Source organism: Macaca thibetana, chromosome 6 (genome assembly GCF_024542745.1).
Source record: "Macaca thibetana thibetana isolate TM-01 chromosome 6, ASM2454274v1, whole genome shotgun sequence".
NCBI classification, from domain to species: Eukaryota; Metazoa; Chordata; class Mammalia; order Primates; family Cercopithecidae; genus Macaca; species Macaca thibetana.
Window position 1 is genome coordinate 65,552,176 of NC_065583.1, and position 18,906 is coordinate 65,571,081.

General features: G+C 40.7%; 4 protein-coding genes across 8 annotated transcripts in view; 1 reads left to right on the forward strand and 3 right to left on the reverse strand.

The window, feature by feature from the left end:
- The window catches only part of LVRN (laeverin), a 73,513-nt gene extending 71,654 nt beyond the window's left edge, over positions 1–1,859 (reverse strand). Inside the window, exons 1-2 of one of the 2 annotated variants that reach the window (XM_050793049.1) lie at positions 1,541–1,859; positions 401–1,460 (exon numbers count right to left, since the gene is read on the reverse strand). In XM_050793049.1, the coding sequence (XP_050649006.1) occupies positions 401–1,095 (695 nt within the window). In that variant the 5' untranslated portion in view covers positions 1,096–1,460; positions 1,541–1,859. Of the gene's footprint in view, positions 1–400 lie in introns of both variants that reach the window. The other variant, XR_007726255.1, reaches the window with a different exon arrangement.
- The window catches only part of ATG12 (autophagy related 12), a 1,142,999-nt gene that overhangs the window by 966,387 nt on the left and 157,706 nt on the right, over positions 1–18,906 (forward strand). The window lies entirely within an intron of this gene.
- Positions 1–18,906, reverse strand: part of COMMD10 (COMM domain containing 10) — a 971,919-nt gene that overhangs the window by 367,859 nt on the left and 585,154 nt on the right. The gene's annotated exons all lie outside the window — the stretch shown is intronic.
- The window catches only part of AP3S1 (adaptor related protein complex 3 subunit sigma 1), a 159,825-nt gene continuing 146,214 nt past the window's right edge, over positions 5,296–18,906 (reverse strand). The window contains exon 6 of the mRNA XM_050793102.1: positions 5,296–5,355. Within this exon, the coding sequence (XP_050649059.1) occupies positions 5,311–5,355 (45 nt within the window). The 3' untranslated portion in view covers positions 5,296–5,310. The remainder of the gene's footprint in view (positions 5,356–18,906) is intronic.

Genomic DNA, 18,906 nt, shown 5'->3' on the forward strand with positions numbered 1-18,906 from the left:
TGATGTTCCCCTTCCTGCGTCCAAGTGTTCTCATTGTTCAGTTCCCACCTATGAGTGAGAACATGAGGTGTTTGGTTTTTTATCCTTGTGAGAGTTTGCATTAGGAGATATACCCAATGTAAACGACGAGTTAATGGGTGCAGCACACCAACATGGCACATGTATACATATGTAACAAACCGGCACGTTGTGCACATATACCCTGGAACTTAAAGTATAATAAAAATTAAATAAATAAATAAATAAATAAATAAATAAATAAATAAATAAAACGTCGCAAGGGGATTCTTTGGAAAAGGCAGCAGACGCGCACCTGGACATGGTAGTCAGCTGGACCCGCAGCCTGCACCGGGACGCAGGGGCGGGGGCCGAAAGGGGCCACGGGCTGTACAGCCCTTACCTGCGCTCGCCCTGGTCGGTGTAGACGTTGAGGAAGAGTCCCTCCTTGAGGTCTTCATACACCAGGCCGGAGAAGCTGAGCTGCAGCTCGTAGCTGCTACCAGGTTTCAGGGGCTCACTGAGCTCCAGCACCATGTATTCAGTGTCCACCGCGAACCACACGTCGTCCACGGGCACTCGGCCCACTGTGGCGTTCCCAGTGCCCGGGGACAGGGGGCCCCGCACCTCGGCGCGCTCGCAGTCCTGGAACAGGCTATGCAGCAGCAGGCGAGAGGTGGCCACCGTGCAGCGCACCGTGATGTTCACGCGGCCAGTGAAGAGCAAAGACCCGGCCGGAAGGTGGTCGGGCCTCAGCTGCGGCCACAGCTCCAGGTCGTAGTGCAGCGGCACGAGCCAGGGCGGCAGGCGTAACTGGTCCCAGGGCCCCGGGGGTCGCCAGTCGCTCGGAGTGGTCGTCACCGCTAGCTCGCGTGCACTGCTGGGTTTCGGGGTCCGCGTCGGCTTCTGCCTGAGGGGAGGGGAGGACTCGGCTTCCGAGTCCCCGAGTCCAGGCAGCCCCGAAGGTGGGACGCGCTCGCAGTGGCCGTACAAGGCGGCGAGTACGGCCAGCGCCAGCAGGAGGGCGGCTACCAGCCCCGCCAGCAGCAGAGCCACCGCGCGGCTCACATAGAAGCCTGAGTTGGAAGGGGGCCCCATGGCAGGCACCGGCTTCGGGCGCGAGGCAGGAGCTCAGAGACTGTGGCAGCTGTCAAAACCCCGGCCAGGGTATTCAGTGCTGGGACCCCTGCCCCTCCTCTCTTGTAACGTGCCTCTTCCTCCTGGAAGAGCCTGGACGGACTGGAACGCAGCAGACAGCGGTTGGGACCATGGCTTCCCCCTCCCAGCTAATCAGACACAGGTCCCAGCCTATCCACTCCCGCCCCCTGCCAGCGCCAGGGAAGAGGCGGACCTGGCGCACCCAGGAGCTTACCCCTTTGGGTTCGAAGAGAAAGACCCCACGGAAGATGCCTCCAGGGTCGGCACGCGGAGGGGGCGTTCAGGCCAAACTCGAATTCGTACACCTTAAAAGTGGATATTTGGATGAGGGATGTGCCCCGGTACGGTTTCAGGTGGTGTCAGAAAGGGGACAGGTACGGAGCACCTCTATCTCCAAGCCAGCGACGAGCCACCAGCAACACACCTGCTTCACCGCCAGGCGGGGTTTCGTGTGCTAGGGGGTGGTAAGGGCTAGAGGACCAGGATATTTGGGAATGCGTTCGGAAATGACCCTGCAGGGCGTCGGCTGCGCCGTCTGAACAAATTTCTGGAGCCAAAAGTGTAGCCCTAACGTCGCTTCCTAAATAAGCCCGGGAGGCATGCGGCCCAGGCAGCGAAGGCGAAGATGGAAACAACGTCCTGGTTTCCAGAGCTTATAAAACCAGGCTGAAGGAAGAGGCGACTAAGTGCTAGGTAGCCTGGCGTCTGCGTCTCCGGGTTGAGTGGGGTTGTGGGGCAGAGCAGGGTTAGGACCACGTTACCACAGGAAGGGGTGGCGGGATAGTTTTTCTTAGCTCTGCAGCTGCCGGGGGCCGGGATTTCCCTTCTTGAAGCTGGGGTAGAGGGGACACCTGCTTTCAAAACCGGCCTGAATCAAGCAAAGAGAATAAAACAACTTGGCGGTCAGTGTTTCCACCTAGAAATTCCTGGGCTGGACTGGTTTTTCCGGCAGTACCCTAGTCGCTGAAGCTTTCACATGTTTGACATGGCATATGTTTGCTATTTAGCTGGTGCCCCTGAGCGAATTCTTGGCTCTGCGCTGGATCTGGAGTCTGCGTTCATGCACGCTGGTGAATTGGAAATGAGATTGCAAACATCAGGAGGCACTGGGGACGGAAGGGAAGGTAGTTAGATCCCACTGCAAGTTGAAGATTTTAAACTATCCTGTCTTGAGACTGCAGTGTGTGTGTGTGTGTGTGTGTGTGTGTGTGTGTGTGTGTGTGTGTGTGTGTGTTACAGCGAAAATACAATAATTTTTTTCCATAGCAGCTATAAAACGGTGTTCGCTTTACTACTGCTTTGACTGTATCTCATTTTCAATGAGGAACCCCTTTCGCCTGTGTTCGGAGATGGGGTAGACCATGGTGATTCTCCTGGGAAATGCGTGCTTTCTTGTTCCTTCAACTGAAGTGAATCACATGAACACCACCACCATCACCCTCTGGAATAAGACAGGGAAGTGGAAGAAGATTTGGCATCAAGCTCACGCAGATAGTTGTGCTATAATCTGTGGACCAGTCCACATTAAGACCATATGACTTATTTTTTTGGATTTGCTTTCTTCAGAAACTTAAGGATTATATTTAAAAATAATTATGACCACATGCATCACTCTCAGAAGATCATGAATACAGCTGAGGGAGAAGCTCCATCTATTTCTATATACCTACCACAAGTTGTGCTGCCAGAATTGTGAGCTACTGCGCTAGCAGGGGCATCTCAGTTTAGATCATGTTCAGATTGGGATTGTGACAGCTGTGGCACTAATTAACTAATTACTGGCCTTAACAACCCGTGGACAATTTCTTGAAGGATTTCGAAGGATTTCCAGACACTCAAGGAAAGATAAAAAAGAAAGGTAGTCAGTAACACTATTATTTCAAACATATTAAAGGTATTCCCCTCAATTAAGTACATTAATTGTATATGGACATTAGCATTTAATTCTATTTTTCTAATATGATTAAAGAAATAGAGATTGGCTTCCACACAAAAAGTTTCAAAGTAATAGTCACACCAAATGATTCAGTAGTTCAAGTATCTTATTAAAGGGAAAATATTTCTGATAAATCATGTCACTCCAAAGACGTTGCAAAATAACATACTGGTTGAGTCAATAATAATAAAGTCAATAATAATAAAAATAATAAAGATTATAATAATAAAGAACTGGAAAAGTATTATATGAAATATTTGACATCTCAATGAAAAAGTAGTTCGGGAATATAGACCAGTTGCTAGGAAAACATTTTCTAGAGCTGCTCAGAAAATCTGCTTATTCAGAGCAATGAAAACGGTGATTCTCAACTGGGCATAATTTTTGTGCCCTTGCCACTCTCAGCACCTCATTTGACAATGTTTGGAGATATTTTTGGTTGTCACAACTCAGGGGAGGAAGTGCTACTGGTATTTAGTGGGTAGAGGCTATCTGTCCTCTAATAATGCACTGGACAGCCTGCCACAACAAAGAAGTATCCTGCCCAAAATGTCATTAGTGCTGCTGTTCAGAAATCCTGAACTAAAGCAATAATCAGGTAAAACTTGCTACCCAGGTAAAACATTGCTACCCAGGTAAAACTTTAGCTTTGTATCTTGTGCTGCTGTTTACTTTTGTTGTTTATGTTTATACTTTGGCATGTCTATTATTTTGCCATCTTTATTTCTTGGTACTTATTATGAAACCCTATAATATTTTATTATATCTCTTAGACCACATAACTTGATTTTTCTTTTCTTTTTTGTTTACTCTGAAATTTTAATTTTTTGAGTGGGTAATATAAGTTTCAAAAATCAAAACAATATGAAATTTTTTTACTTTTTAATTATTATTTTTCCATAAGTTATTGGGGATACAGGTGGTATTTGGTTACATGAGTAGTTCTTTGGTGGTGATTTGTGAGATCCTGGTGCACCTATCACTCAGGTGGTATACACTGCACCATATTTGTTGTCTTTTATCCTTCACTCCCTCCCACTCTTTCCTGCAAGTTTCCAGAGTCCATTATATCATTCTTATGCCTTTGCATCCTCATAACTTAGCTCCCACATATCAGTGGGAACATACAATGTTTGGTTTTCCATTCCTGAATTACTTCACTTAGAATAATAGTCTCTTTCCATTCCTGAGTTACTTAGAATAATAGTCTCCAGTCTCATCCAGGTCATTCCAAATGCTGTTAATTCATTCCTTTTTATGACTGAGTAGTATTCCATTGTATATATACACTACAGTTTCTTTATCCATTCATTGATTGATGGGCATTTGGGTTGCTTCCATGATTTTGCAACTGTGAATTGTGCTGCTATAAACATGTGTGTGCAAGTATCTTCAATATGAAAATTTATACATTAAGATATCTTGCTTCCACCACTTCCATAGTTAATCATTTTTAATAGTATTTTTTTGTGTAAACTTCCAGTGTTTCCTCATGCAAATCAAGAGAATAGAATTATATGCCCTTGTATTTCTCTCTTTCTTACAAGAAAAACAGTATACTATATTGTAGTTCCTCACCTGCATTTTCATTTAACAATATATTCTAGATATCTTTTCATATCAGTCCACAGATATATTTCACATACTTTTCTGCAGCTGTATAGTATTATATTGTACAGACATACCATTGCAAAGATTTCCCCAGTTTGGTTATTTGCATGGATTCACCAGACTCCACAGAGTATATTCATATAGGTGTTTATTTAAAGGCAAAGGATACGGTATAGCAAGAGAAAGAGAGTACAGGCAAGTACCGGAGGTTAGAGAGACATCCAATGTGCAAAGAAAGAAGAGCCCTTATTTGCACAAATGGCCATGCTGTGTCACCAACTTGAGCTACCAATCTCTGTGAGAGGAATCTTTTCTAGAAAGACCTTATAGTGAAATGGCCCAATGGGTTCTCCTTGCCCGCTGCCCAGATAGAGCTAATGTATCAAGACAGGAGAATTGCTGTAGAGAAAGAATTTAATTCACAGACAAACAGCTAAATGGGAGACTAGAGTTTTATTACTCAAATCAGTCACCTTGAACATTTGGAGACCAGGGCTTTTAAGGAGAATTTGGTAGGGATCAGGGAGTAGGGAGTGCTGATTGATCGGATCAAAGATGAAGTCATAGGGGCTGACTTCATGCTGTCTTCTTCTTCATAGGGGCTGACTTCATGCTGTCAAGTCAAAGTGGCTTCTTCTTGCTGTCTTCTTTTCCTGGGTAGGATTGCAAAACTGGTTAGGCCAAATTACCAGTCTGGGTGGCACCAGCTAGTATATCAGAACTTAGGGTCCAAAAAACATCTCAAGCACCAATTTTAGGTTTTGCAATAGTGATGTTATGCCTAGGAGCAACTGGGGAGGTTCAGAATCTTATGGCCTCTAGCTGCATGACTCCTGAAACAATAATTTCTTATATTATGGCTAATTGATTAGTCTTACAAAGACAGTGTGGTCTCTAGGTAAGAAGGAGGTTTATTTCATGAGGAAGTTATTATTATCTTTGTTTCAAAGTTAACCTATAAACTAAGTTTCTCTCAAAGCTAGTTTGGCCTATGCTCAGGAATAAACAGGGACAGACTGGAGGTTAGAAGCAAGATGGAGTTGGTTAGGTCAGATCTCTTTCACTGTCATAATTTTCCCACTGTTAGAATTTTTGCAAAGGCAGTATCAAAAGGTGAAATTACTAGTCTTTTAAGTAATCAAGCCAAGTTTTTCAGACCCATAAGTCCAGTTGCAAACCATCAAGTTTAAAAAACAACCTGGGAGGTTCCAGAGAGAATTTCAGACCTTCATCACCACATCAAAAACTGGCAGCTACTGGAAAGAGCAGAAAGGTGTCTGAGTCCCTTTAAAGCCTCACAGAATTGTCATTATTTGAACTATTTGGTAATTTCCTGGAAGACCTCATTTACAAGGCTGTCTTTATTTGATATACTCAGAGTTCATGCAGTGTGAACAGCCTTTCCTCAGGGTCATTGGTTGAAAACAAGAGGCAGTTGTTTAGCATTGCAACTACCTGAGATGGACAAACAACTGGGGTAAATAATAAACTCATTAAAAAGCTTAAAAAGAAAAGCTCAGGAATGAGATATCTGTAGGGGGCTTTGAAAAGCTCCAAAGTATCTCTGAAAATCTGTAAGACCATATACATATATAGAACTATACATATGACCAGGACTGTATATGTACTCGGGAAATACCTGAAAAGTCCCTAAGCTCTCACTTCTAGCTAACCTTGAAGCACTGCTAGAGCTGGATATGAAGACTAAGGTAGAGTTGTCAATTGCCTGCTAACTGTTGATGGGATGCCTCAGCACACACACAGAGCCCCTTCTCAAAGACTGGGAGATGACTTATTGGTCCTAGGCACTTAAGGAAATCTCTGTTTAATTATTAGTTGACTACTAACCAAACTGAGCAAGGACATCAGTGGCCACCACAAGAAACCCTGGAGAAAGATAATCTGATTTTCAGAGTTGTCACATTATGTAAAATGTCATGTTTCCAACAAAGAAATTATGAGACATGCAAAGAAGCAAGAAAGTATGCCCATAAGCAGGAAAAAAGCAGTCAATAAGTGTGCCTAAGGAATGTCAGACACTAGACAAAACTAGACAAAGGCTTTAAATTAGCTTTTTATTTTTTATTATACTTTAAGTTCTAGGGTACATGTGCCCAACGTGCAGGTTTGATACATAGGCATACATGTGCCATGTTGGTTTGCTGCACCCATTAACTCGTCATTTACATTAGGTATTTCTCCTACAGCTATCCCTCCCCTAGCCCCCCATCCCCCAAGAGGGCCCAGTGTGTGATGTTCCACGCCCTGTGTTCAAGTGATCTCATTGTTCAATTCCCACCTATGAGTGAGAACAGGCGGCATTTGGTTTTCTGTCCTTGTAAGAGTTTGCTGAGAATGATGGTTTCCAGCTTCATCCATGTCCCTGCAAAGGAAATGAACTCATCCTTTTTTATGGCTACATAGTATTCCATGTGATGTGCCACATTTTCTTAATCCATTCTATCATTGATGGACATTTGGTTTGGTCCCAAGTCTTTGCTATAGTGAATAGTGCTGCAATAAACATACGTGTGCATGTGTCTTTATAGCAGCATGATTTATAATCCTTTGGGTATATATGCAGTAATAGGATTGCTGGGTTAAATGGTATTCTAGTTCTAGATCCTTGAGGAATCACCACACTGTCTTCCCCAATGGTTGAACTAATTTACACTCCCACCAACAGTGTAAAAGCGTTCTTATTTCTCCACATCCTCTCCAGCATCTGTTGTTTCCTGGCATTTTAATGATCACCATTCTAACTGGTGTGAGATGGTATCTCATTGCAGTTTTGATTTGCATTTCTCTGATGACCAGTGATGATGAGCATATTTTCATGTGTCTATTGGCTGCATAATTATCTTCTTTTGAGAAGTGTCTGCTCATATCCTTTGCCCACTTTTTAATGGAGTTGTTTTTTTTTTCTTGTAAATTTGTTTGAGTTCTTTGTGGATTCTGGATATTAGCCCTTTGTCAGATGGGTAGATTGCAAAAATTTTTTTCCATTCTGTAGGTTGCCTCTTCACTCTGATGGTAGATTCTTTTGCCATGCAGAAGCTCTTTAGTTTAATTAGATCCCATTTGTCCATTTTGGCTTTTGTTGCCTTTGCTTTTGGTGTTTTAGTCATGAAGTCCTTGCCCGTACGTATGTCCTGAATGGTATTGCCTAGGTTTTCTTCTAGAGTTTTTATGATTTTAGGTCTGACATTTAAGTATTTAATTCACCTAGAATTAATTTTTGTACAAGGTGTAAAAAGAGATCCAGTTTCAGCTTTCTACATATGGCTAGCCAGTTTTCCCAGCACCATTTATTAAATAGGGAATCCTTTCCCCATTTCTTGTTTTTGTCAGATTTGTCAAAGATCAAATGGTTGAAGATGTCTGGTGTTATTTCTGAGGCGTCTGTTCTGTTCCATTGGTCTATATCTCTGTTTTGGTACCAGTACCAGGCTGTTTTGGTTACTGTAGCCTTGTAGTATAGTTTGAAGTCAGCTAGCATGATGCCTCCTGCTTGGTTCTTTTTGTTTAGGATTGTCTTGGCAATGCGGGCTCTTTTTTGGTTCCGTATGAACTTTAAGATTTTTAGTTTAGTTTTTTTTTTTTTTTTTAGAATTTTTAGTTCTTCCAATTCTGTGAAAAAAGTCATTGACAGCTTGATGGAAGTGGCATTGAATCTATAAATTACCTTGGGCAGTGTGGCCATTTTCACAATATTGAGTCTTCCTATCTATGAGCATGGAATGTTCTTCCATTTCTTTGTGTCCTCTTTTATTTTGTTGAGCAGTGGTTTGTAGTCCTCCTTGAAGAGGTCCTTAACATCCCTTGTAAGTTGGATTCCTAGGTATTTTATTCTCTTTGAAGCAATTGTGAATGGGAGTTCACTCATGATTGGCTCTCTGTCTGTTATTGGTGTATAGGAATGCTTGTGATTTTTGCATATTGATTTCGTATTCTGAGACTTTGCTAAAGTTGCTTATCAGCTTAAGGAGATTTGGGGCTGAGACGATGGGGTTTTCTAAATATACAATCATGTCATCTGCAAACACGGACAATTTGACTTCTTCTTTTCCTAATTGAATACCCTTTTTTTCCTTCTCTTGACTGATTGCCCTGGCCAGGACTTCCAACACTGTGTTGAATAGGAGTGGGCATCCTGGTCTTGTGCCGGTTGTCAAAGGGAATGCTTCCAGTTTTCACCCATTCAGTATGATATTGGTTGTGGGTTTGTCATAAATAACTCTTAATATTTTGAGATACATTCCATCAATACCTAGTTTATTGAGAGTTTTTAGCATGAAGTGCTGTTGAATTTTGCCAAAGGCCTTTTCTGATGTATTGAGATAATCATGTGGTTTGTTTTCATTGGTTTTGTTTATGTGATGGATTACATTTATTGATTTGTGTATGTTGAACCAGCTTTGCATCCCAGGGATGAAACTAACTTGATCATGGTGGATAAGCTTTTTGATGTGCTGCTGGATTTGATTTGCCAGTATTTTATTGAGGATTTTCACTTCTATGTTCATCAGGGATATTGGTCTACAATTCTCTTTTTTGTTGTTGTTGTGTCTCTGCCAGGCGTTGGTATCAGGATGATGCTGGCCTCATAAAATGAGTTAGGGAGGATTCCCTCTTTTTCTATTGATTGGAATAGTTTCAGAAGGAATAGTACCAGCTCCTCTTTGTGCCTCTGGTAGACTTTGGCTGTGAATCTGTCTGGTCCTGGACTTTTTTTGGTTGGTAGGCTCTTAATTATTGACTGAATTTCAGAACCCGTTATTGGTCTATTCAGGGATTCAATGTCTTCCTGGTTTTGTCTTGGGAGGTGTATGTGTCCAGGAATTTATCCATTTCTTCTAGATTTTCTAGTTTATTTGTGTAGTGGTGTTTATAGTATTCTCTGATAGTAGTTTGTATTTCTGTGGGATTGGTGGTGATATCCCCTTTATCATTTTTTATTGCATCTATTTGATTCTTCTCTCTTTTCTTCTTTATTAGTCTTGGTAGAGGTCTATCAATTTTGTTGATCTTTCAAAAAACCAGTTCCTGGATTCATTGATTTTTTGAAGGGTTCTTGTGTCTCTATCTCTTTCAGTTCTGCTCTGATCTTAGTTATTTGCCTTCTGCTTGCTTTTGAATTTGTTTGCTCTTGCTTCTGTAGTTCTTTTAATTTTGATGTTTGGGTGTTGATTTTAGATCTGTCCTTCTTTTTCTTGTGGGCATTTAGTGCTATTCATTTCCCTCTACAAATTGCATTAAATGTGTCCCAGAGATTCTGGTATATTGTGTGTTTGTTCTCATTGGTTTCAAAGAACATCTTTGTTTCTGCCTTCATTTCGTTATTTACCCAATAGTCATTCAGGAGTAGGTTGTTCAGTTTCCATGTAGTTGAGTGGTTTTGAGTGAGTTTCTTAATCCTGAGTTCTAATTTGATTGCAGTGTGGTCTGAGAGACAGTTTGTTGTGATTTCAGTTCTTTTCCATTTGCTGAGGAGTGCTTCACTTCCAATTATGTGGTGAGTTTTAGAATAAGTGTGATGTGGTGCTGAGAAAAATGTACATTCTGTTGATTTGGGGTGTAGAGTTCTGTAGCTGTCTGTTAGTTCTGCTTATTGCAGAGCTGAGTTCAAGTCCTGGATATCCTTGTTAACCTTATGTCTCATTGATCTGTCTAATATTGTCAGTGGGTGTTAACGTCTCCCATTATTATTGTGTGTGAGTCTTAAGTCTCTTTGTAGGTCTCTAGGACTTGCTTTATGAATCTTGGTGCTCCTGTATTGGTTGCATATATATTTATGAGAGTTCACTCATCTTATTGAATTGATACCTTTACCACTATGTAATGCCATTCTTTGTCTATTTTGATCTCTGTTTATGTAAAGTCTGCTTTATCAGAGACTAGGATTGCAACCCCTCCTTATTTTTGCTTTGCATTTGCTTGGTAGATCTTCCTCCATCCCTTGATTTTGAGCCTATATGCGTCTTTGCACATGAGATGGTCTCCTGAATACAGCACACTGATGGATCTTGACTCTATCCAATTTGCCAGTCTGTGTCTTTTAATTGGGACATTTAACCCATTCACATTTAAGGTTAATATTGTTATGTGTGAATTTGATCCTGCCATTATGATGTTAGTGGGTTATTTTGCCCATTAATTGATGCAGTTTTTTCATAGCATCAATGGTCTTTACAATTTGGCCTGTTTTTGCAGTGACTGGTATCGTTGTTTCTTTCCATGTTTAGTGCTTCCTTCAGGAGCTCTTGTAAGGCAGGCCTGGTGGTGACATAATCTCTCAGCATTTGCTTATCTGAAAAGGATTTTGTTTTTCCTCCATGTATGAGACTTAGTTTGGCTGGATATAATATTCTGGGTTGAAAATTCTTTTCTTTAAGAATGTTAAATATTGGCCCCTCCTCTCTTCTGGCTTGTAGGGTTTCTGCTGAGAGATCTGCTGTTAGTCTGATGGGCTTCCCTTTGTGGGTAACCCGACCTTTCTCTCTGGCTGCCCTTAACATTTTTTCTTTCATTACAACTTTGGTGAATCTGACAATTATGTGCCCTGGGGTTGCTATTCTCGAGAAGTATCTTTGTGGTGTTCTCTTTATTTCCTGAATTAGAATGCTGGCCTGCCTAGCTAAGTTGGGGAAGTTCTCCTGGATAATATCCTAAAGTGTGTTTTCCAGCTTGGTTCCATTTTCCTCATCACTTTCAGGTACACCAATTAAACATAGATTTGGTCTTTTCACATTGTCCCTTATTTCTTGGAGGCTTTGTTCATTTCTTTTTACTCTTTTTTCTCACTTGTCTTCTTACTTTATTTCATTAATTTGATCTTCAGTTACTGACACCCTTTTTTCCACTTTATCAAATTGACTACTGAAGCTTGTGCATGCGTCACGAAGTTCTTGTGCCACGGTTTTCAGCTCCATCAGGTCATTTAAGGTATTCTCTACACTGTTTATACTAGTTAGCCATTTGTCTAACCTTTTTTCAAGGTTTTTACTTTCCTTGTGATGGGTTCAAACATGCTCCTTTAGCTCAGAATAGTTTGTTATTACAGACCTTCTGAAGCCTACTTCTGTCAACTCATCAAAGTCATTCTCTGTCCAGCTTTGTGCTATTCTTGGTGAGGAGCTGCAATCCTTTGGAGGATAAGAGGAGCTCTGGTTTTTAGAATTTTCAGCTTTTCTGCTCTGGTTTCTCCCTATCTTTGTGGTTTTATCTATCTTTGATCTTTGATGTTGGTGACCTACAGATGGGGTTTTGGTGTAGATGTCCTTTTTGTTGATGTTGATGCTATTCCTTTCTGTTTGTTAGTTTTCCTCCTAAGAGTCAGTCCCTCAGCTGCAGGTCTGTTGGAGTTTGCTGGAGGTCCACTCCAGACCCTGTTTGCCTGGGTATCACCAGATAGCAAATATTGTGGAACAGCAAATATTGCTACCAGATCCTTCCTCTGGAAGCTTCCTCCCAGAGGGTCACCCACCTATATGAGGTGTCTGTCAGCCCCTACTGAGAGATGTCTCCCAGTTAGGCTACACAGGATCAGGGACCCACTTGAGGAGGCAGTCTGTCTGTTCTCAGAGCTCAAACACCATGCTAGGAGAACCACTGCTTTCTTCAGAGCTGTCAGACAGGTATGTTTAAGTCTGCAGCAGTTGTCTGCTGCCATTTGTTCAGCTATGCCCTGCCTACAGAGTTGGAGTCTGTAGAGGCAGTAGGCCTTGCTGAGCTGCTGAGCTGTAGTGGGCTATGGCCAGTTCAAGCTTCCTGGCCACTTTGTTTACCTACTTAAGCCTCACCAATGGCAGATGCTCCTCCTGTAGCCAGGCTGCTGCCTTTCAGTTTGGTCTCCGACTGCTGTGCTTGCAGTGAGTAAGGCTCCATGGGCCTGGGACTCACTAAGCCAGGCGTGGGAAAGAATCTCCTGGTCTGCTGGTTGCTAACACCTTAGGAAAAGAGTAGTATTTGGGCAGAGTGTCCCATTTTTTGAGGTACAGTCTGTCATGGCTTCCCTTGGCTAGGAAAGGGAATTCCCCCGACCCCTTGCACTTCCCAGGTGAAGCGATGCCCTGCCCTGCTTCAGCTTGGCCTCTGTGGGCTGCACCCACTGTCCAACCAGTCCCAATGAGATGAACCAGGTACCTCAGTTGGAAATGCAGAAATCACCTGTCTTCTGTGTCAATCATGCTAGGAGCTGCAGATTGGAGCTGTTCCCATTCGGCCACCTTAGAACCAACTCTTAAATTAGCTTTTTAAATATGTTAAAAGAAGTAAAGGAAATCATGTCTAAAGAACTAAAGGTAAATATAAGAGTAATATCTCATTATTATTATATTCTCTCATGGTAATACCAATAAAGAGAGAGAAAATATTTAAGAAAAACCAATAGAAAGTCTGGAGTTGAAAGTACAATAACTGAAATAAAAAATTCAGTAAGTAGGCCCAACAGTAGGTTTTATCAGAAAGAAGAAAGAATCAATGAAACTGAAGATAGGTCATATGAAATTATTCCGTCTGAGGCACAGAAAGAAAAAATGAAGAAACATGAACAGAGCCTAAGGGACCTGTGAGACACTATCAAGCAGACCAACACACACACTGTTGAAGTTCCAACAGTAGAAGAGAAAGAGAAGGAGATAGAGAGATTATTTGAAGAAATAATGGCCACAAATTTCCCAAATTCAGTGCAAGTTATGAATCTACAAATCCAAAAAGCTCAACAAACTTCAGGTGGGATAAAAATCAAAGAGGCCCATACCAAAACACATTGCAATCAAATTATAGATGCTAAATACAAAGAGAGAATCTTGAAAGCAGCAAGAGAGAAGTGACTTGTCACATATAAAGAATTCTCAATAAGACAATCAGCTGATTTCTCCAAAACCTTAGAGATTAGAAAGTAGTGGGTTAATATATTCAAAGTAGTGAAAGAAAAGTCCTATTCCTGGAAATTCTATATACAGCAAAATTACTCTTCAAAATGAAGGAAAAAATAAGATATTCCCAAATAAACAAGAACTGACGAAGTTTGTTACCACTAGACCTGAACTGCAGGAAATGCTAATGGGAGTTTTTCAGATAAAATGAAAAGACAGTAGGCAGTAACTCAAAGTCATGAAGATATAAAGATCTTTGGTAAAGATAATATGTGGGCAATTATACAAGCTAACATTTTTATAATTTTGGTTTGCAACTCCACTTTTGATTTTTTATGTCATTTAAAAAACAAATGCATAGAAACAATTATTAATATATGTTACAGGACACACAAAACATAAAGATGTAATCTGTGGCATCAATAACCAAAGCAGGGAACAGAACTCTATAGGAACAGAGTCTTCATATGCTATTGAAGCTAAGTTAGTATAAATTCACATTAGGATATTATAATATTAAGACGTTAAACATAATTCCTACGGCAACCAGTAAACATCTATAGAATATTCACATAAAGAAATGAGAAGATAATCTAAATGTTTTATACAAAAAATCAACTAAACACAAAAGAAGGCAATAATGGATGAAAGGAGGAACAACAAGAAAAAACTACAAGGCATCTATATATAAACAAATAGCAAAATGGCTGAAGTAAATCTTTCCTTATTTCTAATTACTTCAAATGTAAATGCATTAAATTCTCCAAAAGAGATTGGCAGAATAGATGTTTTTAAACATCGGAAGATCTATAGTATAGATATGTAAGTAGACCTAACTATATGCTGTCTACAAGAGACTCGGTTTAGATCCAAATGCATAGGTTGAGAGTAAAAGGAGGAAAAAAGATATTTCATGCAAATAGTAACCAAAAGAGAGCTAAGGCAGGTATACTAATATTAAATAAAATAGACCTTAAATAAAAAAAGATATAAGAGACAAGGATATTACATATTAATAAAAGGTTTGATACAAGATATAATTATAAGCATTTACACACCTATATACCATATTCTCAAAATATGAAGCAAAAATTGACAGTATTCAGGAGACAAATAGTTCTACAATAATAGTTGAACACTTCAGCACCCAACTTTCATTAATGGATGATTAACCAGACATGATAAGAAAATAGAGAACTTGAACAACACCATAAACCTATTAGGCCTAAAAGACATATACGTAACACTCTATCCAATGATAGCAGAATATACATTCTTCTTAAGTGAACATGAGACTTCTTCATGGATAGACCATATGTTAGGCCAGAAAACAAGTCTTAATATATTTTAAAAGATATATATCATACAAAACATCTTCAACAACAATAGGATGAAGTTAGAATACCAGAAGGAAAATTGCAGAACTCATAAATATGTGGAAATTAAACAGCATACTCTTAAACAACCAATGGGTCAAAAGAGAAATCACAAGGGCAATTAGAAAATACTTAGGGTTGAATGAAAACAAAAACACAACATACCAACACTTATAGGATACAGTGAAAGCGGGGCTGGTAGGCCATCCAATCAGAGATCTCTGAGACTGGATTGGGACATGCATGAGCCTCAGTCTCATTTTCTCCTTTTTGAGGTATTTGGAGCTCTTTGACCTACATGACAGATTAACCAGAGGACCTGAGTACTTTGTGAGCTTATACAAGATTTGGCTACCAGAATGGTGCTCATGTGATCATTCTGGGTAACTCTCAAACATCTTGTATACAGGATGAGTTCAGGGCCCTGGAGTACCCGTTGTCCACTACTATCCCTTGGACTTGAGCTATGTATCTGGATCCATGTATTGGCTCTTGCTTATCCATTTTATGACAGCAAGATCATCCCCAGTCTGCAATATCTGAAGGCAGCAAGATGGGAGGCAGGTGTCATTTATTCATGACCCCCCTGCTACTGACAACCAAGACAGTTGCCCCATCCCCTCCATGGACTCCATACTATATATTTGCCCACCCCTGGGAGTGGCTGCATCTATTTGCTCATAAGCATTTTCAGACTGTGGCTCTGCAGTGCCAGTGGGCCCTTCCAACTGATGTCCTCTCTTGCCTCTAATCAACGTGGTGACATCATGCTCTCCCAGCTTGGTCTTAAGGTATGTTGGATAAAGAAGAGACATTTCTTGCCCCAATGGAAACACTCCTTTTAGCCCTCACCTGGGTGGCAATGTGTGGAAGGTAAGAGTGTGGTCAACATGGAAAAGGACCACATTCTAGGAATGCCAGGATTATGTTCTAAAGAGTTTAAAGAAGACCTAGGATTGTAAGATGTGTTGTTTTGTTTTACACCATACAAATTTGAGGAATAAATTTAACACAGTCAGAAAATAAATTATCATTTACATTTTTGTGGATCCTATGAGTAAAACTTGCATGTGTAGGCATTGTCAATGAAGCACAATAACAACTTTGTTTGAGTCATTAGAAGCCAGTATTTATAGGCAGCACAATGAATGATGTAGTGTCAAGAGTAATAATGTAATCAGTATTAAATAAATGGAGTTAAGGAACTGAAGAAGAAGGTAGGCCTATATTTAAAAAAATACAAACAGGTCTGAAGAGCCATAGCATTGTGAGTAATAATAGCATTGCTACCTTTTTCTCCCGCGAAGCAGTACAAAAGAGCCAGGAATTATGCCTATGACAATAAAGAATGTGAATTGATGATTCCTGTTCCTGGACAGGAAGAGATGGTGCTTGAACACTAAGAAGAATCTTCATATGCACTGATTGGAAAAGAAACTAATATGTTTCTCTTTTCTACTCATCATTCTGTCCCTTCATCGAAAAATCACCATACCTTACATGAGCCCATGAATTCGTATTGTGTTTTAAAGAACCAAACTGCTAGCCTTAGATGAGGCCCTGCAAAATTAATTGCCAAGTGCCCCTCATACCCTGGTGATGGCCTTGTTGGATAGGATACTTATTAGTGGTACTCAGGAAATAAGATGCTCTCAGTGTTGTCTATTGGAGAATTTGTTTTGACCTTAGACTCAAAGCTGGAATTAATTCTCTCCAACAAAAAAGGAAAGGAATATGAAGCACTCTACTTCTCAGCAGAAAGAGAAAATGAAAGAGGAAAAGGATGAGGGATAGAGACAGGAGGAGACACATGGAAGAGAAGCCTGCTCAGCTGCAGACATAGAAGAGAAATCACCCCTGGGGTGGGAAGTTATTGGAAGCAGGTATTATATTTAGCTAAGAACATTAGCAAAAGAAAATTCTTGGAAGTAGAACAACACGTTATATTTTAAAGTATTTGCATTATGTGGTTGGGGATACATTCAGCATCTTCTGTAACTGGTAATCAAGAGCTTTTGGAAAATGATATGTGCATCCATTCTAGAGCAGATTTATGTGTGACAGATGACAATGTGAGAGACAGCATATAAGGATGGCTGAACATGAACAATGTGACACAAAGATAAATCCATATTATCAGTGTACCAGGCACCACTGTTACTGAGGCAATGTTTTCTTTTGTCCAGATCTTTTATGTCTCTAATTCACTGTACATTTTCAAATAATTATTGACAGATTCTTTACTCACATTTGCTGCTGTATTGTGTCCATTTTTTCTCTGAGCTTGGAGGTTTGCATTTATTCAAAGCAAGCAGGTGCATCCTTAGCATAGCCTTATCTACTTTGAGTTCTACTGTTCTTACTGTTTTTTGTCAGATCAAACAAAAAGTCCCTCTTGTTGTTTTCTGACTTTTTCTTAAGCCTCAGCCCATTTTTGACTTTGATCTTCTAGACACTCTTAAAGATTCATGTCAGTCTGTTGCATTTCTCCTAGACTCCATGCTCCTACTTTCTTTTTAAAATATGTACCTGTAAAACTTGTCCCCTCAGGGACTCCCTATGTAGCCACCTTGGTTTCTTAATGTCCTTTCTCTTGCTCTTACTAATCAGAATTGTGGGTTATACCAGGTCTTTCTTGTTGATTAAACAGCTGCTTGCTCAACTGGTTCGATCCTTACTGCCATCTTTCCTTCTCAGGTTTTTGGAACAGGAATGTTCTTTTATACTGAAAGAGCTAAATCTCAATAATCAAGGTGTCATAAATACCTCATGCTTGCTATAGTTTATAAAATACATTTGGGTGTATTTTTCATTGAATTCCTCCATTTTCTGCTAGTTTATGAGCCAAGTTGTTTGCTAGTAAAAAGGCAGGATTGCGGTTAGTATGATAAGTAGATTGAAATTATCAAAGGGATAACTTCAAATCGTTATTGGACATTCAAGTAAAAGAAAAAGAAAAGGACCTTTGAATGACTTCATAAAACATGTTATTTCCCCAAATCACAAATAATTCCTGATTATTGGTTACTTTTCTTCAGAGCCCTAAAAAAGAATCACAGAACATTTAAACCACAGAACAAATGCCATGGGTATTTGTAAAACTGGAATTCACTATGGGCAGTGAGGTAAGGGGCCTATTGAAAAATCTGTGTTATTACTGGGATTTTTAGGGGCCAATCTTATTTTTATTTTTTATTGTTGTTATTTATTTTTAATTTTTACATTTCTCTTTTAGTTTTCTAACCAAAACATATACCCTCTAAACTAAGAATGCTGCTGTGCCTTGCACGGCTAGGCAGGGACTCCTGGATAGGCCAACAGATGACAGGTGCTTAGATCACACTGCCCCATCCCATGGGCAAGGTAGCCCTGCTCAGGTCCAGGTGTAGCAGCTAACGAAGGCTAAAGCCACCTAAAGGAGCATGGTGGGCCTTGAGGGATGGGTGCCCATGGCTCTGCTCCACTACAGCCATTCCCATGCCAAACCCTCTGGGCTCCATGCAGGCTGGAGTTCTGCCTCTGTCAATGCTCTGGGCAGTTCTCCCTGCCAGCTCAAGTGTCCGTAGAGAGTGTGGGGTCTCCTTTAGCTAGGATTCTGGAGGTCTGTGGAAGAAGTGCACCACTAATTGCCTATTTCACGCACTCCCTTCTCTAATGAAACCATCTTTGCAAAAATCATCAGTGAAGCGATCTGACCTAACTGTCTCCACCTTGCTTCTAACCTCCAAGCTGTCCTTGTTCATTCCCAGGCATAAGCCAAACTAACTTTCAGAGGAATTTAGTTTATACTTTAACTTTGAAACAAAGATGATGACATCCCTTTCCGGCTGTGGGCAAAATGAACCCATTGGACCAGGAGTTGCCTGGGGCCAGGACTGAGTCCTGATGATCGGCAACCCCATGCAGAGTTCCCAGCTTTCATGCAGAGTTCCCAGCTTCCCACCCTTTC